Raw genomic sequence first — 22,413 nt, forward strand, 5'->3', positions numbered from 1 at the left:
CAGTATTTGTCGGAGGATATAAAGTCAAAAAATTGTCTTTGCCGATCGATTTTAATTCTTGTGCACCTTGTGAAATGACAAATTCTCAAAATATATGTATATAAGTATTAAGATTAACGCTATAAACATTAAGCATTATTGATTAGCATGTAGCGTATGATAATACTGGGTGAAAGTTGATTTATCAGTGTCATAAGAGCTTAGTGTTTAAGAAAGTTACAAAAATTATATCTCTCAAAATGTGTCGTAATATATGTGGGATATTTTGGCATGCGCATATACATAGATAAGATTTAACTGAAACAGAAAACTGCTACTGTTACAGTTAAGTAATTATTTTTGTGTCAGCATTTTTCATTGCTGTTTCAATGTCTTTTACTATTATTTGCTTATAAGAATCTTACATTTTTCTGTTAAATATTGGAATGGCATATTCTTCTTGAGTTATAAATATAAAATGGACAAAATAAACTGTTTCCATTTATTTGTTTTGTATTGATACTAAGATGTCGTTGAATGTTGTATGTCAGATTGTGTGTCATAAGTTTTGTTTTGTCTATCCAATTACAGAAGCCAATCATGCGACAGTCGTATGATTTCATTCCCTGACATTATTTCAGATGTAATGATGTCACATCTGTATGTGTGCAAGAAACATAATGGTTGAATACTTTGGTTAAAATGTGTGGATGTTATTTACCTTTGAATCAGCGCGGCCACATGATTAGAAAAAATGTGGAAAAAACAAAATCTATAAAGAACGTCCAAAACGGTAACATTAACAATGTTAGGGGATAGGTTTGATTAGGTCATATTCGCAATTTTACGAGTCGAAAATGTATTTTATTGTCTAAACATCTCTTTATGTCTTCATGGGATTGTTCACATTTGTTCATTTTCCTTAGTTATTCATTTTTTGTTTTTTTGTTTTATCTTTCATTGGCCATTTGCTGTTTTTTCCCTTTATTCACGTTGGTTTATACAGAATTTATTTAGTTCGATTGCACAGGAAGCTATAAGCTTATAAACACACTTTCGAATCCGTTCCTGGAACCAACCAGTACTGAGCAATAAGTGTAAAGTTTCTTGCGCAAGGAAACAACGACTTGCCCCTTTCAGGGTTTGAACACAGCGATCATTAGATTACTAGTCCGAAGCGTTAACCACTCGGCCATGCCGCCACTCATAGCTATAAGATTTAGGAAAATTAATATCACATCGCACTGAATGTGAATGTAATGTTTACCCGATACAAGTGACATTCCTGAGGTTGGTATTTGTATTGTCAGTTTCGGACAAAGCTTAATTTTTCATGTCTGCCGCTAAACATTCAACGGTTCAAGCTTGTTTCGTTCCCCGCCATTAAATTGCTGCACATCCATAGTGTTATATATGGATTTACGACTCATGTTCTTTGGCGGACTTGTATATATACAAATGTTAATGTTTTTAACATTTTCGATTGTCGATTTGTTTTATGGAGTAGAATTTATGACATGCATTAAATGGAATCCTCTGTTATTCATTTTCGTATAAAACATCTTATACATAGGCGTGCGTTTTAAAAGCCCTTTAGTATAAAACGTTTGCTAAAACATCGGCTTTCTTAGGAAAGGGAAGATACTCATAACTGCAAACTAAAGAAAATCTGATAATTAATTTCCTTTAAAGGTATTGAGCTATACTGACACTATGGATACTAAATGTTTGTATTTTGTTTGTCTTTTGTTGTGAATGCGCTTATGCATGACTAGCAAGCAATAAATTGTTCTCATAATACGACAGAATATTCTCAACAGCCTCTGTCTTTGTAATCCGATTTGTTGAACATAGATTATTTCATTAAACCCCAGTCACACTAGAGCTTACGATTACTTGCGACTACCGGCGACGCGTAAACCCGACGATCATCGGCGATTGTCTGCGACCAAGCCCTCTTTGAACAGATAAATTTACTTCTGCGCTTAGTACGACCTATCATCATTGACAATCGCACTACATTTCATCAGCAAACGTACGATGATTTCAACTTACGACTACCTTTATTTAATACATTTATTTACTAATCTTTGTATGAGAATAAGTCTAAATAATACAGGAAATGTATATATGACATGAACATAAAACTCATGTAATAAACTCAAAGCAAACTGTACGTACATTATTAAATAACTCAAGACAATGATAGGATGTGTATTAGGTTTATTATGTTTATAGAATAATACATTTCTGTTGCAAACTCTGCAATATCAAACGAAACAAAAACGGAAATAATCTTGTAGTTCACTGTACAGATTAATTTATTATCTCACGTTTTCCACCGTACATAATAGAAACATACAATCACATTATCCAACAGATGTAAAAAAAAAATCTAATACAATAGTATACAGATCATAAAAAAATTTTATTTTATCCATGCATCATAAGACATATCAATTAAACAGTATACAAGTCAATTGGGCTAAAAGATAAATATAAACAAAACATTTTTAAGTTTGTAGACATATTAGGACCAACATATTAAATCAATGTTCAAAACACTCATCATAATAGGAAGCAATATTTTTGTTTCATTATTTGTCAAATTTTTAAAATAATGACTAATTGAGTGTTTTTATGCAATTTTGCTCGTCTAATATAACAGTAAGAAAACACTTAAATAGAACATGTAAGCTCATCCTGAAAAGTCATTATGGTGTACTTTATTTACAGTAAAATAATCATTATTATTATTATTATTATTATTATTATTATTATTATTATTATTATTTATGATCAAATTTACAAAATATTGTAAAGGAAAATAAAAACAAGAGTGATACTGTAATAACAGAAATATACAGAGAAAAACACAGGTGGAGGAGAATTAAAAAGAAAAAGGGATAGTACGGCATTGTCAACAATGAAACAAATTACCGAACAAATGCGCGATCAGAACACAAGTGTTTTAGAGTTTCCACCAGACCCGTCGGGACCTACACAAGAAGATTCTTATCATCATTATTACTATTATTATTATTATTATTATTATTATTATTATTCTACAAGATAAGGTTTGGATCATCTCAAAGGTATTAAAGATCAAAAATCAAATTGGAACAAATATATGATACTAAATGTTGCAAACCAAGTTTTTTTAACAGATATATAAAGAGAAAAACACAGGTGGGGGAGAATTAAAAAGAAACAGAGATACACAAAGCAACAAAGTACCGATCAAATCGAAATGCGATCAGAACACAAGTGTTTTAGAGTTTCCATCAGACCTGAACTGAGGACCTACGCAAGAAGACTTTGTTGTTATTATTATTATTATTATTATTATTATTATTATTATTATTATTATTATTATCATTATATTTATGAATAGTGCAAATAGTGCAACGGCTTCAAAGATTACTGCATGCTATTTTATCGTACAAAATTTTATGAATTTGTACTCTGGACATCGGACTTTATTTTAATTCCGACAGACTAATTACTAATTTAAGTTAAAGCAACTGCATTTTGGATCGAATTCCAAAACCACTTGTTGACCCCGCCGAGTATATAGTTCGCAGTACAACAGGAATGAAGAAAAATAATACAAATTGCCAAATAATCAATATCAAAATTAAACTTTGCAATACAAAGATATGTTGACTTTATGTGCAGCTGAACACCAGAGGGCACCTGGTAGATAATAAATGAACAACAAGTAGTATTTGACATTCCGCTTCAGGAAATATTATGAGGACAGCAAAACGACAAAGAAGAGGATAAACTGAAGAATTTGAAGGAAACAATATCTACCATCCTTCCTAACATCATATAAAGGATCTGGTTCAGAGGAGAACTGTACCAGGATAGAAATATGTTATGGTTCTGGTAACACAGTACCGAACAATGCGGAAATGCGAACAGTAAACGATTGTCATATACTGTTTTGTTATTTATTTGTTTTTAATTATTGTTTGTTTGTTTTTTTTTTCAAATAAAGTTGCCGCCGTAAACGCATGAACGACCAGTGCAACTTAAAATTTATATTTTAGAAGGGAACAACGGCAATAGAGTGAACCCCGTTTCAGTTATGTAACGTACAATATATTAAAATTATTACACGGGACCACGGTTTTTAACGTCAGACCGACAGACAATTAAGTGAGTTATGTTGAAGTAGTTCGATTGTAAGAGTGTAACGACTGGTAAGCCATGCCCAATATATGGTGCGGAGTGACATTAGGAATATGAATTGAAAGACAAGATAAACCAAAGAAAAAGAGATTGAAATTCGAAAAGGCATCTTCCAAGAATGAAGTCTAACTAATAAAGCTATCTTTGCGAGTTTCATATGATTCTGGTATAACTGTTTGTTTTTGTTTCTACGTTATTTTAGACTTTGTTTGCGTTTGTTTTTTGTTTGAGAAATTAGTTCGGGCTCAATATTGGAGAAATGAAAGCATGTCCTTAAGCATGTGCAAAAGAACAAGGCCATGGTCTTAATATAGGTAAATGTGTTTTTTTTTCTGAGCAGCAATTATTGTAAAACATTTTCAAAACAAACAAAAGACTTCCAAGTATGTAAATGCAGTCAAATAAGTAATTGCAAAAACTTCTCAGACAAGATAAATATTTTAACTTGTCTTGTAATGAACAGGCAGAAACTGTATGCTTATAACGTTAAATATGTACTGGAAAAAAAAACAACTCAAAAAACATCGTAGATTGTATTCTGCGAGTTAATTTCCAAAAGATTATTTCTTTCCTTCCAATATATAAACGTAAATTATCACACTTGTAATGATGTTACTGTCTAAAGTGTCAGCACGATTGTTGTGGTCAACACTTTTTCAAAATATCTAAAGGTGAGATTTATTTTTTTCTTTTCCAATGGTAAACAGACTGGTCTCAATCTCGATAGAATAGCATCTGAAAAAAATGCAGTTTTTATTATTAACAATGATCATTTTCAGCAATGACTGAATTCAACTAATAGTTTTTGCTTGTTTGTTCGGGTTTATACGTCACATCGACACAGTATAGGTCATTTGGCGACGTTCGAGCTTTACTGGTGTCATTCCGTGCATTATTTCAGGCACGAACGGGCACCTGGGTAGAACTACCGACGTTCCGTAAGCTAGCTAATGTTATGAATTAGATGTTCATAAACAAATCAGTGTAGCCGTACTGATATATCATCTCAATTCATGCATGAAACAAACATTTAATGCATTGTATCTGTTTGCCTTAACTAAAAATATATTTCAGTTTGCATATTCATGTTATTGGCAAATGTAATATCAAACACGGGGCGCAATAGTTTCGGGCTGATTTGCAATATTTCCCCGTTCCTGAACTGATATGGATTTATGGCACCGTTTGATTAAGATAAAAATGGATATTTAGCTTTGTTAACGGTCTTTTGACATTTGGAATCGAAAACAAATTTCACATGTCAGTGAAGTAGTAGTAACAGTCCTACACATAAACCCAAGATTTCCAGTTTTCCCCCAAAATTTCCTATCTCTGACCAGTGATGAGCATTTAATTATAATTACATGGTTTGTCACAGTATCACTGATAGCAGCACCCTTGAATGTTTTATGACCCTATCATATTTCAAGAATGTATCCTGTAAAAAGCTAGGGGATATAGAGAACATTTTAGAAATAAGGAAAACTAAAGATTTTCATAAGCTACATTTTTTATAAGAGTTAAAGACAAAAAAGATTAGATTACATTTAAAAAAGTTTTAATCACTTACAACTCACAAGGAAAATACTTGTGTAAATTAATTTCATATTAAAGGCATATTATGCCTCAGTGATTTATATAAATCCTTTTTGAGAGGAGGCAAAATAATGTTTAGTAATATATTAATGGATTCAAAGAATTGTTTATGCTTATCATTCAATTTGGTACAAAAAAAAGAAATGTAAAAAAGGTAGAAAAATATAAACAAAGAAGTATTCTAACTTCAATATAAAATCGCTTTAACTATATACCAATTGCCAAAGAACAGAAAAGAAAGATAAATTTGACGACCTTTAAGTTATTTTAAGGAAACCATAACTGGACAAACAGCATGCTGGACTATTTAAATGCTGGACACAGGAAAGGAAAAACAAACTGTGACAAAAATCAGTTATGATTAGATACAGATATATTTCGGTATCGGTATATAGAATTTTTTGAAATCTGAATTAAATAGTATAAAGGGATGATTCTGAAGATACTGATGCTAGAGTTATGAAGCTTGTTATGTTATTGTTTAAAGTAAGAAAGAAAATTCTTTCATAAATAGAGAAGTTAGAGGTAAAAAAATATCAGTTTTTGTAAACAAAATCAAGTTCAAGGGGAAATAATTCTGGAAATATTCATGCTAGAGAAATGAATCTTGTCACACATGATAAGGGACATATATTTGAAGTTAGAGGTAGATACCTTAAGTAATAAAGAAGTAAGTAAAAAAAATAATTTTTGAGGAAAAAAATGTATGTTCATGCGATAATTCTGGAAAAATTGGTGCTAGAGTTATAAACATTATCCCATATGATGTAGTTGATGATAAGAAATACATGTTTGAAGTCCTTAATTTGAAATAAAGACGTTAAAGTAAAAAATATCATTTTAAGCAAAAATATAGGTTCAAGGGGATATAATTCTGGAAATACTAGTTTAAGATTTTGCACCTTATCACATGATGTGGATGATGATAAGGAATATATATTTGAAATTGATACCTTAAGAAATATAAAATTACAGGTAAAATAGTAACTGCATATAAACATTCATTTAAAGTATGGATGCTGACGCCGACTTAAAAACTGAAGCGAGTAGGACACCTCTCCATATGCTTAATATAGTCTAACTAATAATGAAAATATCACTTACCTGGTCATTTAATTAAGACTTTACGGTAAAAACATATATCTGAAAACAGTGTTTTTTTGGGGGGATGAGGGGGTGTGGGGGTTGGTGGTTGTATTCAGTAACATGAGTAACGGTGACACTTAACTATGGAACTTTATTAAATTTTATTTATAAGATGATTATTACTTATAAAGATATATAACAACATAAAATTCATTTAATAGCTAACAGTTATCTTGTGATGTGAAGTATATTTACAAATAATTGCTAAATTTCACAATTCAATGTGGGCCGCAGACCAATTCAGAAAAAACATGGATAAAAAAGTGAGTGTTTCTGTGAAAAACTACATCTAAAGAAATTTGATCCTTCAACGTTAGGGCCATTAGATAAGAATACAGAGGACCAATTAATGATGACAAGACTCTCAACTCGGTGGACGTGTTATGGGAGATATACAGTTAATAGTGATTTACTAGCTGATAAGCCCTTACTGAGATTCAGCAGGCTGGAAGGGTTTATGCGTAGGACTGGTAAACAGTGGCATAAAGTTGCCAAAAAAGTCATTATAGTCTTTGATTTTTCATACATTTCATGATCATTTGATAGAAACAATCATTCCGCTATATTTTAATGGTTTTAGTAAAATGTTTTGTCCAGTAATGAATTTGTACTTTTTGACAACCGTGTAAAATTTTTAGGGCGCCGGATTGATTCATATTAAGGAAAAACATCATATCAGAGTTACACTGTTGCAGGTAAACATGATTTATGAAAGAAAATAACATATAAATATATCAAAACGTATCAAAGTAAATTTTTCAGCCTATCAGTTATAAAGTTTCAATGTCTCCACTTGCTTTTTGCTCAAATATATAATTTGTTTAATCAGGTTTGATAAAACTTAAGAATAATGATGAGTTCCATACGCTATAAAATAACGCGCACATATCTTTAGATATTAGAAATTAGACAGCTTTTCTCTCAAAACGGTATTTTTCCGAAGCACCTAGCTTTCAATAATGGTCAAGTTATAAACAAATTTATAGTAAAACGTTTTTAAAAAATATTTTAAAAACAATACCTGGAAAAAGTTGTTCAAGAAGTTCAAAGCTCATCCACAGTTAGTATGTATCAAGCCTTCCACATAGATTTATTCATACATGACTTGTTGGGACGAAATAAGCAGTACGAGTGTACACATTCATGATACAAAATATGATTTCAGAGGATCTAAACGGTTTACTGATCAGCATAATTTATCAAACACGCAGATTTAATAATTGCAAACCACGTGATAGCTTTGTCCAACCATTTAACGCTAGCATTGCATAATGGTAGTTACATATAAAAACTGAGTTCGTGCCTTGTCTCTTAAATATCTTTCTCTGAATCAAATGTTATTTCAAAAAGTTTAATTTCAAATGACATGAACTTCATAATATCTGCTGTCAGAAATGAGAAAATTGTTTTGTTTGTTAACTTTCAAAATGTCATACATACTGTGTATGCGTGTTATGTACGTGATTTATTTTATGTTTTCCTGACACGTGGCATGTAATCTATATAAAGATATTTCTAAGAGTTCGTACTTTGAACATTTGCAACCAGAAGAAAGAAATGGTTACGTAAACAAAATTATACATGTTTTGCATAAATGTTACGGTTAAAGTATAGGTATAACATGAAAAAAATATTTTATCATCATAATTCCTACAGCAATAAAGTGAATACTTTTTCACAATATATGTATGAAAAAGTACATACCATATACACATGTACTTGTTTGTACGTGTGCGTCAAATGGCTACTTTATTAAATAGACTTATAACACCTAACAGTGCTTGTGTAAAAAATATATTCAATAACAAACTAAGTTTCTACGTTAACATGCATTTAATTGCAATAAATTGGAGGAATAATAATATATGTATGTTGCAAATAATATTTGTATAATTATATTAAAACAAGTTTAACAATGCACCATAACTTTCATTATACCGTCGGTTCAAGGTTAAAAAATGGCGACGATATTAAAAGAAAAAAGTTAACTAACGCCATTGGCTTTATATTTAACAATATGCTGATGAATGTGAATATGTTTAATTTTATATGTTACATAAGAAACTTTTCAGTTAGCTGTTTATGACTTTCGGTAGGTCAATGCACCGTGGTTGTATGTATGTGGTTCAACGAACTTCGTATTATAATGAACACACCAACAAGGACGTAATAAAATTAATTGCATAATCCAATAGATTTTCAACACGGAAAACGTTGTACGGAGGCTGATTATGGCTTATATTACTTATATTAATTTGTTAGAGGCCTCGTGATCCTTTTCTTGCATAAAAACATCAACAGAAACATCAAAATAAATCAAAGTAACTTGTTTTTGATGTTACGATATTGTGCATATTTCATTGAAAATCACGGGACAAGCAGCCGTTTATGTTGGATTTCAACCAACGTCACCAACCAATATACACGAATGTAAAACGAATGTTGTTGTTGTTGTTTTTCTAGGTTTTCATCTCCTCATACTAACTGGAGAAAAAAGAATCCCTAGAGAAACCAAAATTGAAAGTGTTGCAGGCTCGGTTTAATAGAGCCTGTTCATTAACTGTACTGGAAAGTGCAAGATACCGTCCATGCCATATAGCACCAGCTTAAGCAGAATTCAACGTTAGACACGGAAATGGTGAAAGCTTTGAATTAGAAACATCCGTAGAGTCACAAATTTAATGTTCCCAATATCTTCTCATAAAACCGACGACTCTGCAACTACGACGCTTTTAATATTTCCCTATCGCAAAATAGAGATATTGAATAGCTGACTATAACCTTATAATGTGATAATGTGATGATGGTACATGTATGGTACTAAAAGCTGTTACCGGAATAATGATTAATAGTTTTTTTATAATTAAATAAACTCTCATAGTTATTGTCGTTACACAGGTACTCCTAAAATAATTGTAATCATAAGTCAACTAGCAAAAAATACACTTTCATTAAAATGTTATTTTTATTATGATGCTTCAAAACTAAACAAAAGACCCAACCTAATAGTATAAGTCTCTATTTCTCAAGGTGAAGCATAAACATTAATATAATTATGTACTTTTGTTAAAATAATGGGCAAACTTAATTGCCGTAGTTATGCGTTTGTCGAAAAGAAACTAAATTTTGAAAAGAAGAAAATTTTACAAAAATTAACAGATAAAAGCATTACAAAAATACTGAATTACTTAAAAGAAATCCATCAAATAAGACAAAGACAGGCTTTTAGAAAACCAGTGACAAGAATAGCTTTTCATTTACTTGACGAATGTATAATTAATTAAGTAATAAAAAGGTAGTAAACCTTGTTAATGAACTCGTGATATTTACATTATTCTCTTGTCATCATTGGGCCAAGTAAAATCTCAATAAAATCCTCAATAATAACCTTTGCTATGAAACAACTATATCTCTGCTGCCTGCAGTTTACTACGTTCCAAATGTTTGAAAGAAATATGAACATGTATATATATTTTCTTTTTTCAGTGAATGGCACATACTCAAAATCATTGGTATACTGTTAAAACCCTACATGTACTTCATATCCACGTGAATAGCAAAGGAAACAAAGAACATCAATAGAATGAGAGTGAGGTCTAAGATAGTGGTAGAATGGTTCAAATCTGTTGAAAAAGCTACATTCTCTTGTTCTCGGATAAGGTTCCTGCTGAACTTCAGGTGAACCTAGCCAATGTTAACTTAGATTTTTTTCACGCTAACATTACTTCACTTTCTCAGCAAATAGACCATGGAATGATCAAATACCTCAAACTGAAATACCATAGTTGCCAACTCAAAAACACTCTCAGTCAAATTTAAAATGGAGTGATAAAGTTGGTTCTACAATTATTAGGGAGATCTATTGGATACATGGATGATTGAAAGAAGAGGAAGTTTCCACTATCCCATAATGTTTCGCAAAATGATTTTTCACTGAATTCAAAGTGTAGGTGGATAAAATTGACAGTGATGATTAAAGCGATGTTGATGATGATGACTCTTACCGTTCTTAGACTAAGCAATGAGTTGTTTGGATCCACATTAAGTGACTAAGTAGACATTGATTAAGCAGTGTCAACATTTGATATCTGGGACAGGAATGCAAGGGAAATGATTTAAGAAATAAGAGACTGTAAAAATGATTAAAATGCACATGATGATGATCATGATGTTAATAATATTTCAGAGAAAAGGGATATCATTGATATGAGTGTGGCAAATGAGATGATATATAGACTTAGTAAGCCCATAGCAAAAGTCGAGGCATTTGGCTTAAAAATATCATGACTTTGCAAGACCGTTTTATGAGTCGTAGAGCTTCGGTTGATAACATTAGTATGGTGTTACCATGTACTAAACCTACATTTGCATTTACATGCCGTTTTATTAAGATACCACTATTGAACTGATCCATGAGAGGTATTTCAATGCAAAATTGACTGTACAATGAATTCTTCATCTAGGTAATAATTGGGACGATTATTATCATGTACAAAAAATTATCTTAAATAGAGTTAAGAATGACCGCAAATGGTGACCATCAATGTTATAGAAATTACATAATAATGGTTAGTCATATAAGCATAAAGCCCAGATATAACAATATATATATATAATTACTATAGTGACCACGTGGTAACAAGAAAATAAAATGACATCTACCGTAGCTACCGGTAAAACAAAGAAAGGATTTCGTAAACCTGTTGCAGCTGCAAAATCAATTTAGATTTGCGGAATCTGTGTTTTTGTGGCATAATAATTTTTGCAGGAAGTACTTTACCCTTCAGATGTTTTATTTCACTACCGCTTGTTATTTTGTTTTAACTTGCATTTAGTCAACAGGTTTATTATTCTTTTAATTATAATCACATTGGAAATATCACTGCTGACAAAGGGAATTAAAAGAACAGTGAAAGTCTTAATCATATAAGAGTAACCTCTCTTGCATTCTATGTCAAGTTTTTATTCAGCATTTTGCACGCGCTGAAAATAAGGGCACAGTGAGTAATAAGCCTTAGTGTCTGGATGAATAAAATAAACATGTAGATAAAAATTAATTTTATCTGCATTATTCGACTTACATATGGGATCTTTAGCCTTGTAATTCCTATAGCATAGGACAGTGCTAGATTAACTAAGGATACCAGAGCACTAACTAAATTAATACATGATTTGTCATCCAATTAATAATTATTTCAAACGACATGGAGATAAGCGCTGAATTCTTAACAAACATTGAGTGATGTTTGCATGAAGGGAATTAACAAAGTCACATTAGTTATTCGAAACATTCGACAAGAGAAGAGTCCCACATGGTACATTTTTTACTTTATTTCTTAATGAGAATAAAAATTATATTTATATGTTAAAGCAAAAACATGGCATTGAATCAATCAACCAAAATTCCATCATTTAAATTAGTCTTCTAGGAATATTTGAACTTGAAAACAAAAGGAAATGCTGCGATGAATAGCTTTTGAGATAGCATTGTATTTGACAAGCTCTGCAATCATGTTTTCAACAAGTTCGTCACAGCATTAAATTTTGAAAATGTGGTTTTGATTTAACCCAAGAGTATCATTCAAAAACAAAATTACTTTGTACAGACATTTTGACTAAAGCTTCTACTTAAAACTGTACATGCATCAATATATTCTATATTCAAAACAATGTGTTGGGAATAAGAGATAGTTAACAGTTTATAAGAAAATGCATAAGGATTGCTTTTTGTGCTAGCAACAATTTCAAATTGTAAGTCATTAAGATAAATTATTCAAAAACCCTGTCAAGCCATTGTCTTCAACAACACAAAAGATGTGTGAGGCATTACTACTAAATGTGAACCTTTTTGTTTCATCGTTTTTGTTCTTTGTCTTCCTAAAGCTGTAAATGCTGTTATTCGATATCATCATAGGAAACCTTAGGATGTATCATCTTGATTCAAAATTTCAATTTCACCATTTTCTTGCCTGTAGGAATGTTGAATTCTGCATAAACGGGTGCTTAAGGGTGTTGACCGTACTTGCAGTAACAATGAACAGGTTCAATTAAACCGATTTTGGCATTTTTAGGAATACGGTTTTTCCCTATTTTACTAAATATATTACCTTCTAATATCTAAGAAAACCCATCAAATAAGGACCAAGCCATATTAACTAATATCAACCTTTGTCTTGATGTATCAACATCTCGATTCCTTCAAAACCGTCATGATCGAGAAGTTCTTCTAAGATTTCGAATTGGACATAATTATTCGTTTTACAGGAGATGACGTTTCATTTCTTAAATATAAACATCTTGAACATGATCATCAGTTAATTCATTCATTCATTCATTCATTCATTCAACTTTAGCCACAGTTGCATCCAAAACGTCGATCAATTATTTACGGGAATTAACTTGTAGTCTAAGATTTATTCTTTGATTGACTTTTGGCTTAATAATTGCAGTGTTTGGCGTGATATGACCGGTTATAGCCAGTGCGACTCAAAACCTTAACTAACAAACAAAATCCAGTCAATGTTTTGCCCTTGTGCCCTGCCCTGTTCGTTTAGTATCATGCTAGGCTCCTTGTCGGTAGTCCTGTGTTGCTGAGTCGTGCCTCAGGGGATGTACTCGTTGAATGTTGATCTTGTTTTATATACTACGTGGCCTGTCTCTACGAAATTAACATACATCATGTCCCTCCCCTCTCTCCCCCAGGTTCAAAATCTCCCTCATGAGTGACACTTGATTTATATAGTAACGCTTTGGTAGAGAATAATATAGAAAAAATACATTTAAATCACCTTGAGTGAAACTGCACGGTAAAGAGTTTAGATATTTGTCATGCGGCATTGCTAAGCTGCATGACATGCTTAGGAGATATAAATTATACCACGATCCATAAATATGGTCCCAACCAGATGCGACCTATGGACTACTATGGCTATTAAAAGGGCATAAATATTTGTTGCGGGTTTACTAGCAAAATTTTCTATAAAATTAAACACTTGGGTCATTGATTATACATTTGAAGCTGAATGTAAAACAGAAAACAGCTAAATGTAAAGTTGTTTTGATCTGCACTTGTACGCTAACAATTAATGCTTATATTTTCACTTTATGAAAAATGAAACAAATTTGATGAAAAGGTAAATAATAATAAAATCATTTCAATTATTTCGCAAAAATTGTATCATTATTTATAATTCAAAATATATTTTTACTCCTTCAGAATTTGTTTTGCGTTTATTTGAAGCAGATTTGCCATTTAAGTTATTTAATCAAAAAATCATGTCTTTTATAATAATAATGTAGATTGTATTTAGATTCATATGAGAAACAATATCATGAACACTTATAAATGGATTTGGTCGGTACTTTTGGGGTGTTCGCGGTCGGGTGGTTAAGGTATTTGACTTCTAAGCACAGCTGCAGTTTCCAGACGCCGTCTGATTCTACGTGTAATAAGCTATCGAACGGCGGTGATTGTACTCAGGTGCCCATTTGTGCCTTAATAATACCTTACCTCCGCTTTGAAAAGTATTCAAATAGGCTAGAACTACAGTGAACTACATTGAAACCGAGGGCCATGGATTCATCAGATGGGTCAACTTTTTTTTCTTTCTTTCTTTTTTTTAACATTGTTTATGTATCTCCCCATCCATTTTGGGTAGAAAACGGTGTTTATTTTTTTATTATTTAATTTATATAGGTATTTATTGGCTAAATAATGCTAGATCTAGTAATAAATATGTACCTGATATTTTCAAAGTGTAATAAAATCAAAACAAGACAGTAAAAGTATTTAATATTTTACAAGATCAACCAATATACTTTTGAAAAAAAATTAGGGAAACTTTGAAAACAGGCACTCATTTGGGGAATTTTTATGGATTTTTTAAATAATAGATAGGGTAACATTTTTAAACATATTTTATAAATTTTGAGTAGAAAACATAAATTTGTTTCTGTTGATTGTTAGCTGAAAAGTATTATTTGTTTCTTACCAAAAAAATAATGGGAAAACGTTTTTCATTAGAATGTTATTGCAGATTATTTAAAGGTTACTCATTACTGAAAAAGGGCCCTCATACACCTTAGCCTCAGTTCATAAAAATGGCCATAACTCGATTTCCGTACGGTAAAGTTTGTTTAAATTTTGCATACAGGTGTACTTTAAGGTATATATCTGACCTATGATATAATTTTTTCAGTTCTTTATATTGCCCGTTAGGGTGGTAATACCTTAAATAATATACCCCGGGACACCTGAGATTGTCTTCCGCCAGTAAAGCTGGATATGACCTATACTTTGTTTGTCATGTTGATGCGATATAAAACCCAATCAAAAAGTGATATACATGATCCGAAATGACATAGCAGATAATAAATTGTTCTAGAACAATATATCAGTATTCATCATTGAAATGCTTGTACTTAGCCCCTTATGACTCGATATACTTTTTATTTTCTATACATTTTATATCAGAACATACAAATAGTATATTTCTATTATTTTATCAGTAGTTGAAAATGTGACCATAGTAACCAATCTTTTTTAAGAAATAACAGTCGAAATATGCACCGGAGCACTTCATACTGATCCAGAATAACTGATTTGTAAAAACATTTCCAGATATTATGTCGACTACGTCAAATAAAAGATGTTTTAAATTGAAATGATTTATGTATTATGTATTATAAATTCCTCATTGATCTCGCCAAACAATTAACGAGAATATTAAATGCATGCTTATTTAATGTGTGTCATCATCCTGTCACGTATTACATCTTTAATGTATTTTACTGTTAATTTGTAAATTGATTTACACATTTCCGAGAACTTTAAAATGTTTCCTTATTTTCATTGGTTTAAATTTTAATCAATATATATAATATGCATATATGCGTCACGTATATTTCTCTTGAGTTTTATTGCGCATAAATAATCATAATCGAAAGTAGATCCATTGTTTTAATTTATCAAATATTTTCTCGTGAATCACGTGTTCAATACCAAAAAAATGTGTTTTTCGTTTACAAAACGAAAGTGGCATATCAAACTACAAAAATTTAATTAATCTATAAATGTATGTCATTTATGTGTCATAAGAAATAAATTAAATGCTAAGTTATTCTTCAAAGATAAACTCACTTCACTTTGGTTCACTTTTCAAAAGAACTCAGGCTTTCAAATACATTTTGTTTATATGTAAAAATAATAATTCAATAGTCCGTGGTATATAAGATATTTTAAGAAGACAACTTTCTATCATTTTTAATTCAAATCAACAACAGAAACATTTAGCTTGAAAAACAAATATGCCTTTTCGAACAGATCTACAATGCGGACAAACAGGAGCTGTACACAGATAATCAGGAGAAGCAGCAATCAAACCTTTACAGAAAAAGTAGAACATGAAGCCTTACATATATTCATATTTCAATCCACATTTGGATTATTTTTTCTGTGTTAGAATCGTGAAGAAGGCTTGGTTATATTATGTTACCATGCCAACGTCTGATGCAATGTCAGTATCTGATAAAATGTAACTTTGCTCGTCAAATTCCAACCCAAGACTGCTTTGAAGTGATATAGATGTGTCAACGGAGAGTGATGTTCGTATATCATCCCACACATCATCCAAATCAAAAGACGATGTAGTATTTTCTTGAAAAATATGCTGTGGCAAACTTAGAATTGACTTCTCGTCTCCATCAATATATTCATAGGTCATTGCTGTGTCACTAGAAACGTTGGAGTTTTCAAAAGATTCAGAAGTTTTAATATTTTGTTTGTTGTGCGTTGGTACTGTTCCTGCTGTCTGCATTTCTAGTCTCTAAAACATAACAATTACCTTAAGCATTTTGGTAAAACGAAGACGTACCGCTTTGCAATAAAGTTTCCCATAGACCTATCAAGCCAAAGTAACATTTTAGTCCTTAAAACACTTTTTTTATATTCTATTACAAATCCAAACAGTTACCTGTTGGCCATAAAGATAAACAACCTTTTGCTTCATCTACATTTTTGAGTTTTGTATAGTAATAATGATATGGAAGTCAAGATATGTCTTTGTTATCATTTTGATACTTGAATGAGAAATTATTTCACATTCTGTGCTAATATCTTCATGTAATAGCCAACAAACATGCTTTAAATCCATTACTAAGATAGATAAACGACATGAAAGCCTCCTAAAGTTCTTTTCACTACTGAAACAGTTATAATGAAGTACTCACCTCTAATTTCTCTGATATTGTATTGACGTCACTACAGATTGTTTCCATCTTATCTTCGAGTTGATGTACGTTCGCAATTACCTTTTGTAACTGTTTAATGTAGTCAATAGCTTCTTTTAAAACAACACTTTTCCTACCAAGCGTGGCACTGTAACATAAAAGCATGCGCTTTTTCTGAGTATATACACAAATAATAAAATAGCATTTTACATGTACTTTTTTCAAATATGTATTGTAAAATTATTCATTTCTATATGAAGTAACTATGCATTTAAACATGGATTCAATAAATGTCAAACTTTCAATGTGATTCAACAGTCTTATAGAAATTAAACATATAAACATATCGGTCAGTTGTCTTTTCATTGTATCTTTTTATTTTACTATATTAGTCAAAGCAAGTGACTGGTATTTTATGTGCCGTTTTGTCTAGTTAAAGCTCCACAAGACAAATTTAGATCATATAATGAAGGAAAATACATTTTCGATACGTTTTATCACTTTGATATAGAATAATAATAATTAAACACGCGTCAAAACATATCATGCATAGAGTTAACAAATTTCTTTAAAATGAGTTCTGATTCCAGATAAAAGAATAACATTTTTAAAAATGCAACAATTGTTGGACAAAGAAGGAAACTTTAAAGTATAAAATAAGATGTACCGATTGATATCCTCTGGAAGTAAGTTTCTTATCTCTGTTATTCTTTCATTTATTATTGACCTTCTTCTACGCTCCACTAGAGAGGCAAGAACAACATTAAAAGTCAAAAATATTAGCTCTATTAAATTAAACTAAATATGAAATGGTAATGTTCCCCGAATAGGTTTTTGACACAGGAAGGTATACCTCTTTTAGTGTCAGAGTTATGTCACAGACAAAGTTCAAAGTGTAAAAACAACCCAAATATTGCGCGTGACACATTGTCTCAATATGGTGATCATTTCTGTGAAATAGTTGTATAATCCGAATTCAGATAACGAAGTTATGGGCTGGACACGATTTTGCTGCAAGGTCATGCTGTGACCTTGGCCTTCAAGGTAGCGACCCAAGTGTTGCGCACTCCACTTCGTCTCAATATGGTGATCATTTCTGTGAAAGAGTTGTAAAAAACATACTTCAAATAACGAAGTTAATGGCAGGACACAATTTTGTTGCAAGGTCATGCTGTGACCTTGACCTTCAAAGGAGCGACCACAATGTTTCGCGTGACATGTCGTCACTATATGGTGATCATTGCTGTGAAATAGTTTTAAAATCTGACTTCAAATAACGAAGTTGTGGGCCGGACATGATTTTGCTGTAAGGTCATGCTGTGACCTTGACCTTCAAGGAAGCGACCCAAATTTTGCACGCGACACGTCGTCTCAATATGGTGATAATTTCTGTGAAATAGTTATAAAATCTGACTTCAAATTACGACGTTATGGACCAGACACGATTTTGTTGCAAGGGCATGCTGTGATCTTGACCTTCAAGGTAGCGACCCAAATGTTGCGCGCGGCACGTCGTCAATATATGGTGATCATTGCTGTGAAATCGTTTTAAAATCCGACTTCAAATAACAAAGTTATGGACCGGACACGAATTCGTGACGTACGTGCGTACGGATGGAAGGACGGACTGACGGACGGACAACCCGGCGACTATATGCTCCCCCGAAAAATTTTCGGGGATCATAATAAATGTGATATTATTCATGCAGGATGAAATATGTTTGTATATGCTTATAAGAATAATTTTAACAGATTTTGCTGTAAAATAAAGGCATCATTATTAATTAATCTATAACTCATTTACATGGTCAAAATTTAATTTATTTGAACTCTGTACCATTTTCTGTACAACATTTAAACAACAGAAATCTGAATCGGTGGAATTAATCCAAATTAATCGGAATTATTTTTCGTTCAGTTTATATTTGTTTATCATAGAACGAACAAACATTTATTGATTAGAAAATCTCATGATACCTATAACAAATTTGTTATACCTTTGTTGTGCCTTTCTCTCCTTTTAACTTCTACGCAAGCTCGATGATTAGGGTTGAATGCGAATGCTTGGTGTTTTTCTTGTCTATTTTCGAACTCGCGTGAATTCATATGTGTCCAAAACCTGTCGTTTGCCGGACTATGAACTGTGTCTTGTGAGTTGTACCTCTGAAAATAAAATGTAGAATTTTTATTGTGTCATCGAAACGTCTTTTCTTTATTGATTCATTTGATACATTATTCATTTTATTCTACTACATATGTTTATTCTTAGACCTCACTTCTATAGTGTGCATCTAGAACAACCAAAAAAGCACAAGACAACATCGGTGACCCCATCTTTTTATTTATTGAAAACTTAAAAAATAACAATGCAGGTTATCTTATTATTAATGCAATTGTACCATGCAAATTTTATGATATATTTCAATCTTGTTTCAAAGTCAAAGTCAGAGCCTCGCTTTGTAACAATTTATTGGACTCGTTATTTAAAATTACATTTTAAATGGCAACACGCGTGAGATCTTTTTATATATTTTTGACACAGTTCATAAGAAAAATATTGTTAAGAGTTTATACTATCAACACGTTTTCTGATAATGGAACTGTTAACCTTGCAATGTTGAGCGGTGTGGTTGTCAAATATATTGTTATTTTAATTTCAGATCAAACCTCAGAAACATTTTTTTATTTATTTTGTCCTTTCTGTTTAAAGGGCAACCTTGTGTTTTTTAATGTTGTTACGGTGGATTTAAAGCATGCAGGAAAATAACCGCTTTGAAAAAATTGCAATTTATGTGAATCAATTCGTCCAAAAAATGCAAAATGTGGACAAATATGTATGTTTACTTCCATACAAATTACCTCATCGCAATTTTTTTTAATTAATGATGCAAACTGACAGATATGATACATGTAATGAATTTGCATACTTGATGAATAATACATTTCAGTATGTTATACAACATTATAAACATTTATGTCTGCTTAATTAAGCATACTATTGCATTTTACTTTTACTAACATCGAAATTCTACGTTTTAATATATATTTTAAGTAACTAAAACGAATATCGCAGTACTTTGTAACTCACAGATTTTAAAAGGCCTATCAAAATGTGAATATTAAGTACTAAGCTCCAATCTTTTACTTAAATAACACTTTCTTAACACAAATGAAAATTTAAACACAAATAATGAAGCAATGCGATATTAACTGACCATAATAAAATCATTGTGTTTTGTTTTTTTTTCTTGCGGCTAATTGGTTGCCTTAAGAGTTGAGACATAAGCCGCCCTTTTTGTTTGAATTGACTTAATGGGCTCGAATTACTAGAGTATATACATCTCCTAGCTCGAGCAGGTGTGGTGGTTTTGAGCCCTGGTGTTGCGTAAAGTTTGTTGCTCACGAGGTTAATAAAACTGATCTTTCCTGTTTCGGCGTCATATGACCTTAAATTATATTGGTGCGTCGTTAAACAAAACAAATCATCAGGGACTCTATATTCAGACTGTTTTTGCACTTAATCTAAATGCATTACATTATAAGACAATGTCTAGAAAATAACAAACATTCTGCATAATTGATTTGTATACTAGTATATATTGGTACATAGATAATGAAATACCAGTATTGATTTTACAAAAATCATAACGTTATTTTATGCCAATTATAACTTACGAAACTTTTCAATATAAGTAGACAAGGTTACAGCATTATACTATTAAAGTGATCGATGTTGCAAAGGATCATGCAAAATAATACAAAATACTTTAAAGGTTAGATTATTATGAAAACGTACAAAGAATAAAACATTTTAAACTTAAATTATTTCATGTAATACTTAATAATATGTGCAACACATTGTACTGGCTCTGTTAACAAAAAATAATTTGTACCAAAAGTCTTAGAGTTCAATATAAAGAAAGCATTTAATACAATTATGTGTAACTTCGCATTGGCAAGAAGACTGAAACTAAAGGAATAAAATAAAACAAAGATGTACATTTGACAGATATAATATAGTAGGCTGCAATGGATTCGTCTAATAATATTCAAGACGTTGTTATTTTTTCTTATCGTTATCTGCATTAATTTTTCAAAGTTTCGTTAAAGCAGCATGCCTTAAGAGTCATGTTTATTTTCATGATAAAGTTGAAAATGTAAATAAAATATTTTGAAGCGAACAAGGAAAGTAATTAATGAATTGCAAACGGATTTACTAAGATATGTAAAAGCATTCTTAAACTTAAGTCTGTTCAAATGCATCAGATAAAACGTTATAACTGATATCCAAAAAATCCTTGTTAGATCAAGAAAGGTAAATATATTACTAGATCTATTGACAATACTACCACAGTTGACATAACAGCATGGTGTCTTTGTCTGTAATATTTTGTAAAAAGTAAAATGCAACAAACCTGTTTAGCATTATGTCTAGCAGTTGATAGTAATTGTACCAGGCTTGAGGAAAGTTGCTCGAGTCTATCAATATGATGAATATCCTTTCTTTCCGGTAATTCTTGTCCGCCTCTTGAAAGCATATCAAATCGTAACAAATCATGATAGCTTTGATTAAAACCATGGTAACGCTCCCTAGTCCCTGTCTCTTTAATATGGAATTTCAGATCATCTCTCATCTGTTCAATATGCCGTTCAAAATCCGTTATGTAGTTCTGAGCATATCTATATCTGTTTGAAAAATAGTCAGACATTTTAAATTTTAAATGTACTGTATACACTTTGAAGACAGACTAAACGCTGATGCAGCAACTAGTAAATGTCGGACGCCGTGATAAGACTATTTATCTTTACATATTGTCAAGCCTTATGTTAAATTGTAGTGATTTATGACTTGATATTTTGTAATGGAATTTTCAAACAGTTTAACGTGTGTTACGTAATTGCACGAAAATTCTTTTTTGCAGGAAGTGTTATATGATAAATTTATGTGTGTCGCTAGGATCTGGTTTGCTTTTCGTGACAAGACTATTGATTTTTAACGATTTTAAATTGTAAAACTAACGCTGTAAAATCACTTAAACGTAGACACAAAATATGTTTTATAAGTGTTAAATAGCACATAATTATTCATATAGGCAACAGCTCTACCAAAAGACTATAAATCAGGTTTTGTGGTGAAGATTACTGTTACGTTGACATCTGCGTTAGTGACAGGGTCATTCATCAAACATACCAAGGTCAATCTAGTTGTTGATTGGACAACTTTTTTTCCAACCAAGGTCACTATTTTAAGTGTAGTTTTTGACCTTT

General features: G+C 31.3%; 1 protein-coding gene across 1 annotated transcript; it reads right to left on the reverse strand.

Moving 5' to 3' along the window:
• Positions 1-16,146: 16,146 nt before the first annotated feature.
• Positions 16,147-21,919, reverse strand: LOC132729105 (microphthalmia-associated transcription factor-like). The gene is made up of 5 exons (XM_060714845.1): positions 21,561-21,919; positions 19,143-19,308; positions 17,813-17,888; positions 17,146-17,293; positions 16,147-16,742 (listed from the first exon to the last, which is right to left on the reverse strand). Exons 1-5 carry the CDS (start codon positions 21,852-21,854, stop codon positions 16,404-16,406), a joined length of 1,023 nt encoding a protein of 340 aa, XP_060570828.1. The 5' UTR covers positions 21,855-21,919; the 3' UTR covers positions 16,147-16,403.
• Between the last annotated feature and the right edge of the window lie 494 nt (positions 21,920-22,413).

The sequence above is a fragment of the Ruditapes philippinarum genome, unplaced genomic scaffold, assembly GCF_026571515.1.
Source record: "Ruditapes philippinarum isolate M1 unplaced genomic scaffold, ASM2657151v2 ctg658_1_1_1_1, whole genome shotgun sequence".
NCBI classification, from domain to species: domain Eukaryota; kingdom Metazoa; phylum Mollusca; class Bivalvia; order Venerida; family Veneridae; genus Ruditapes; species Ruditapes philippinarum.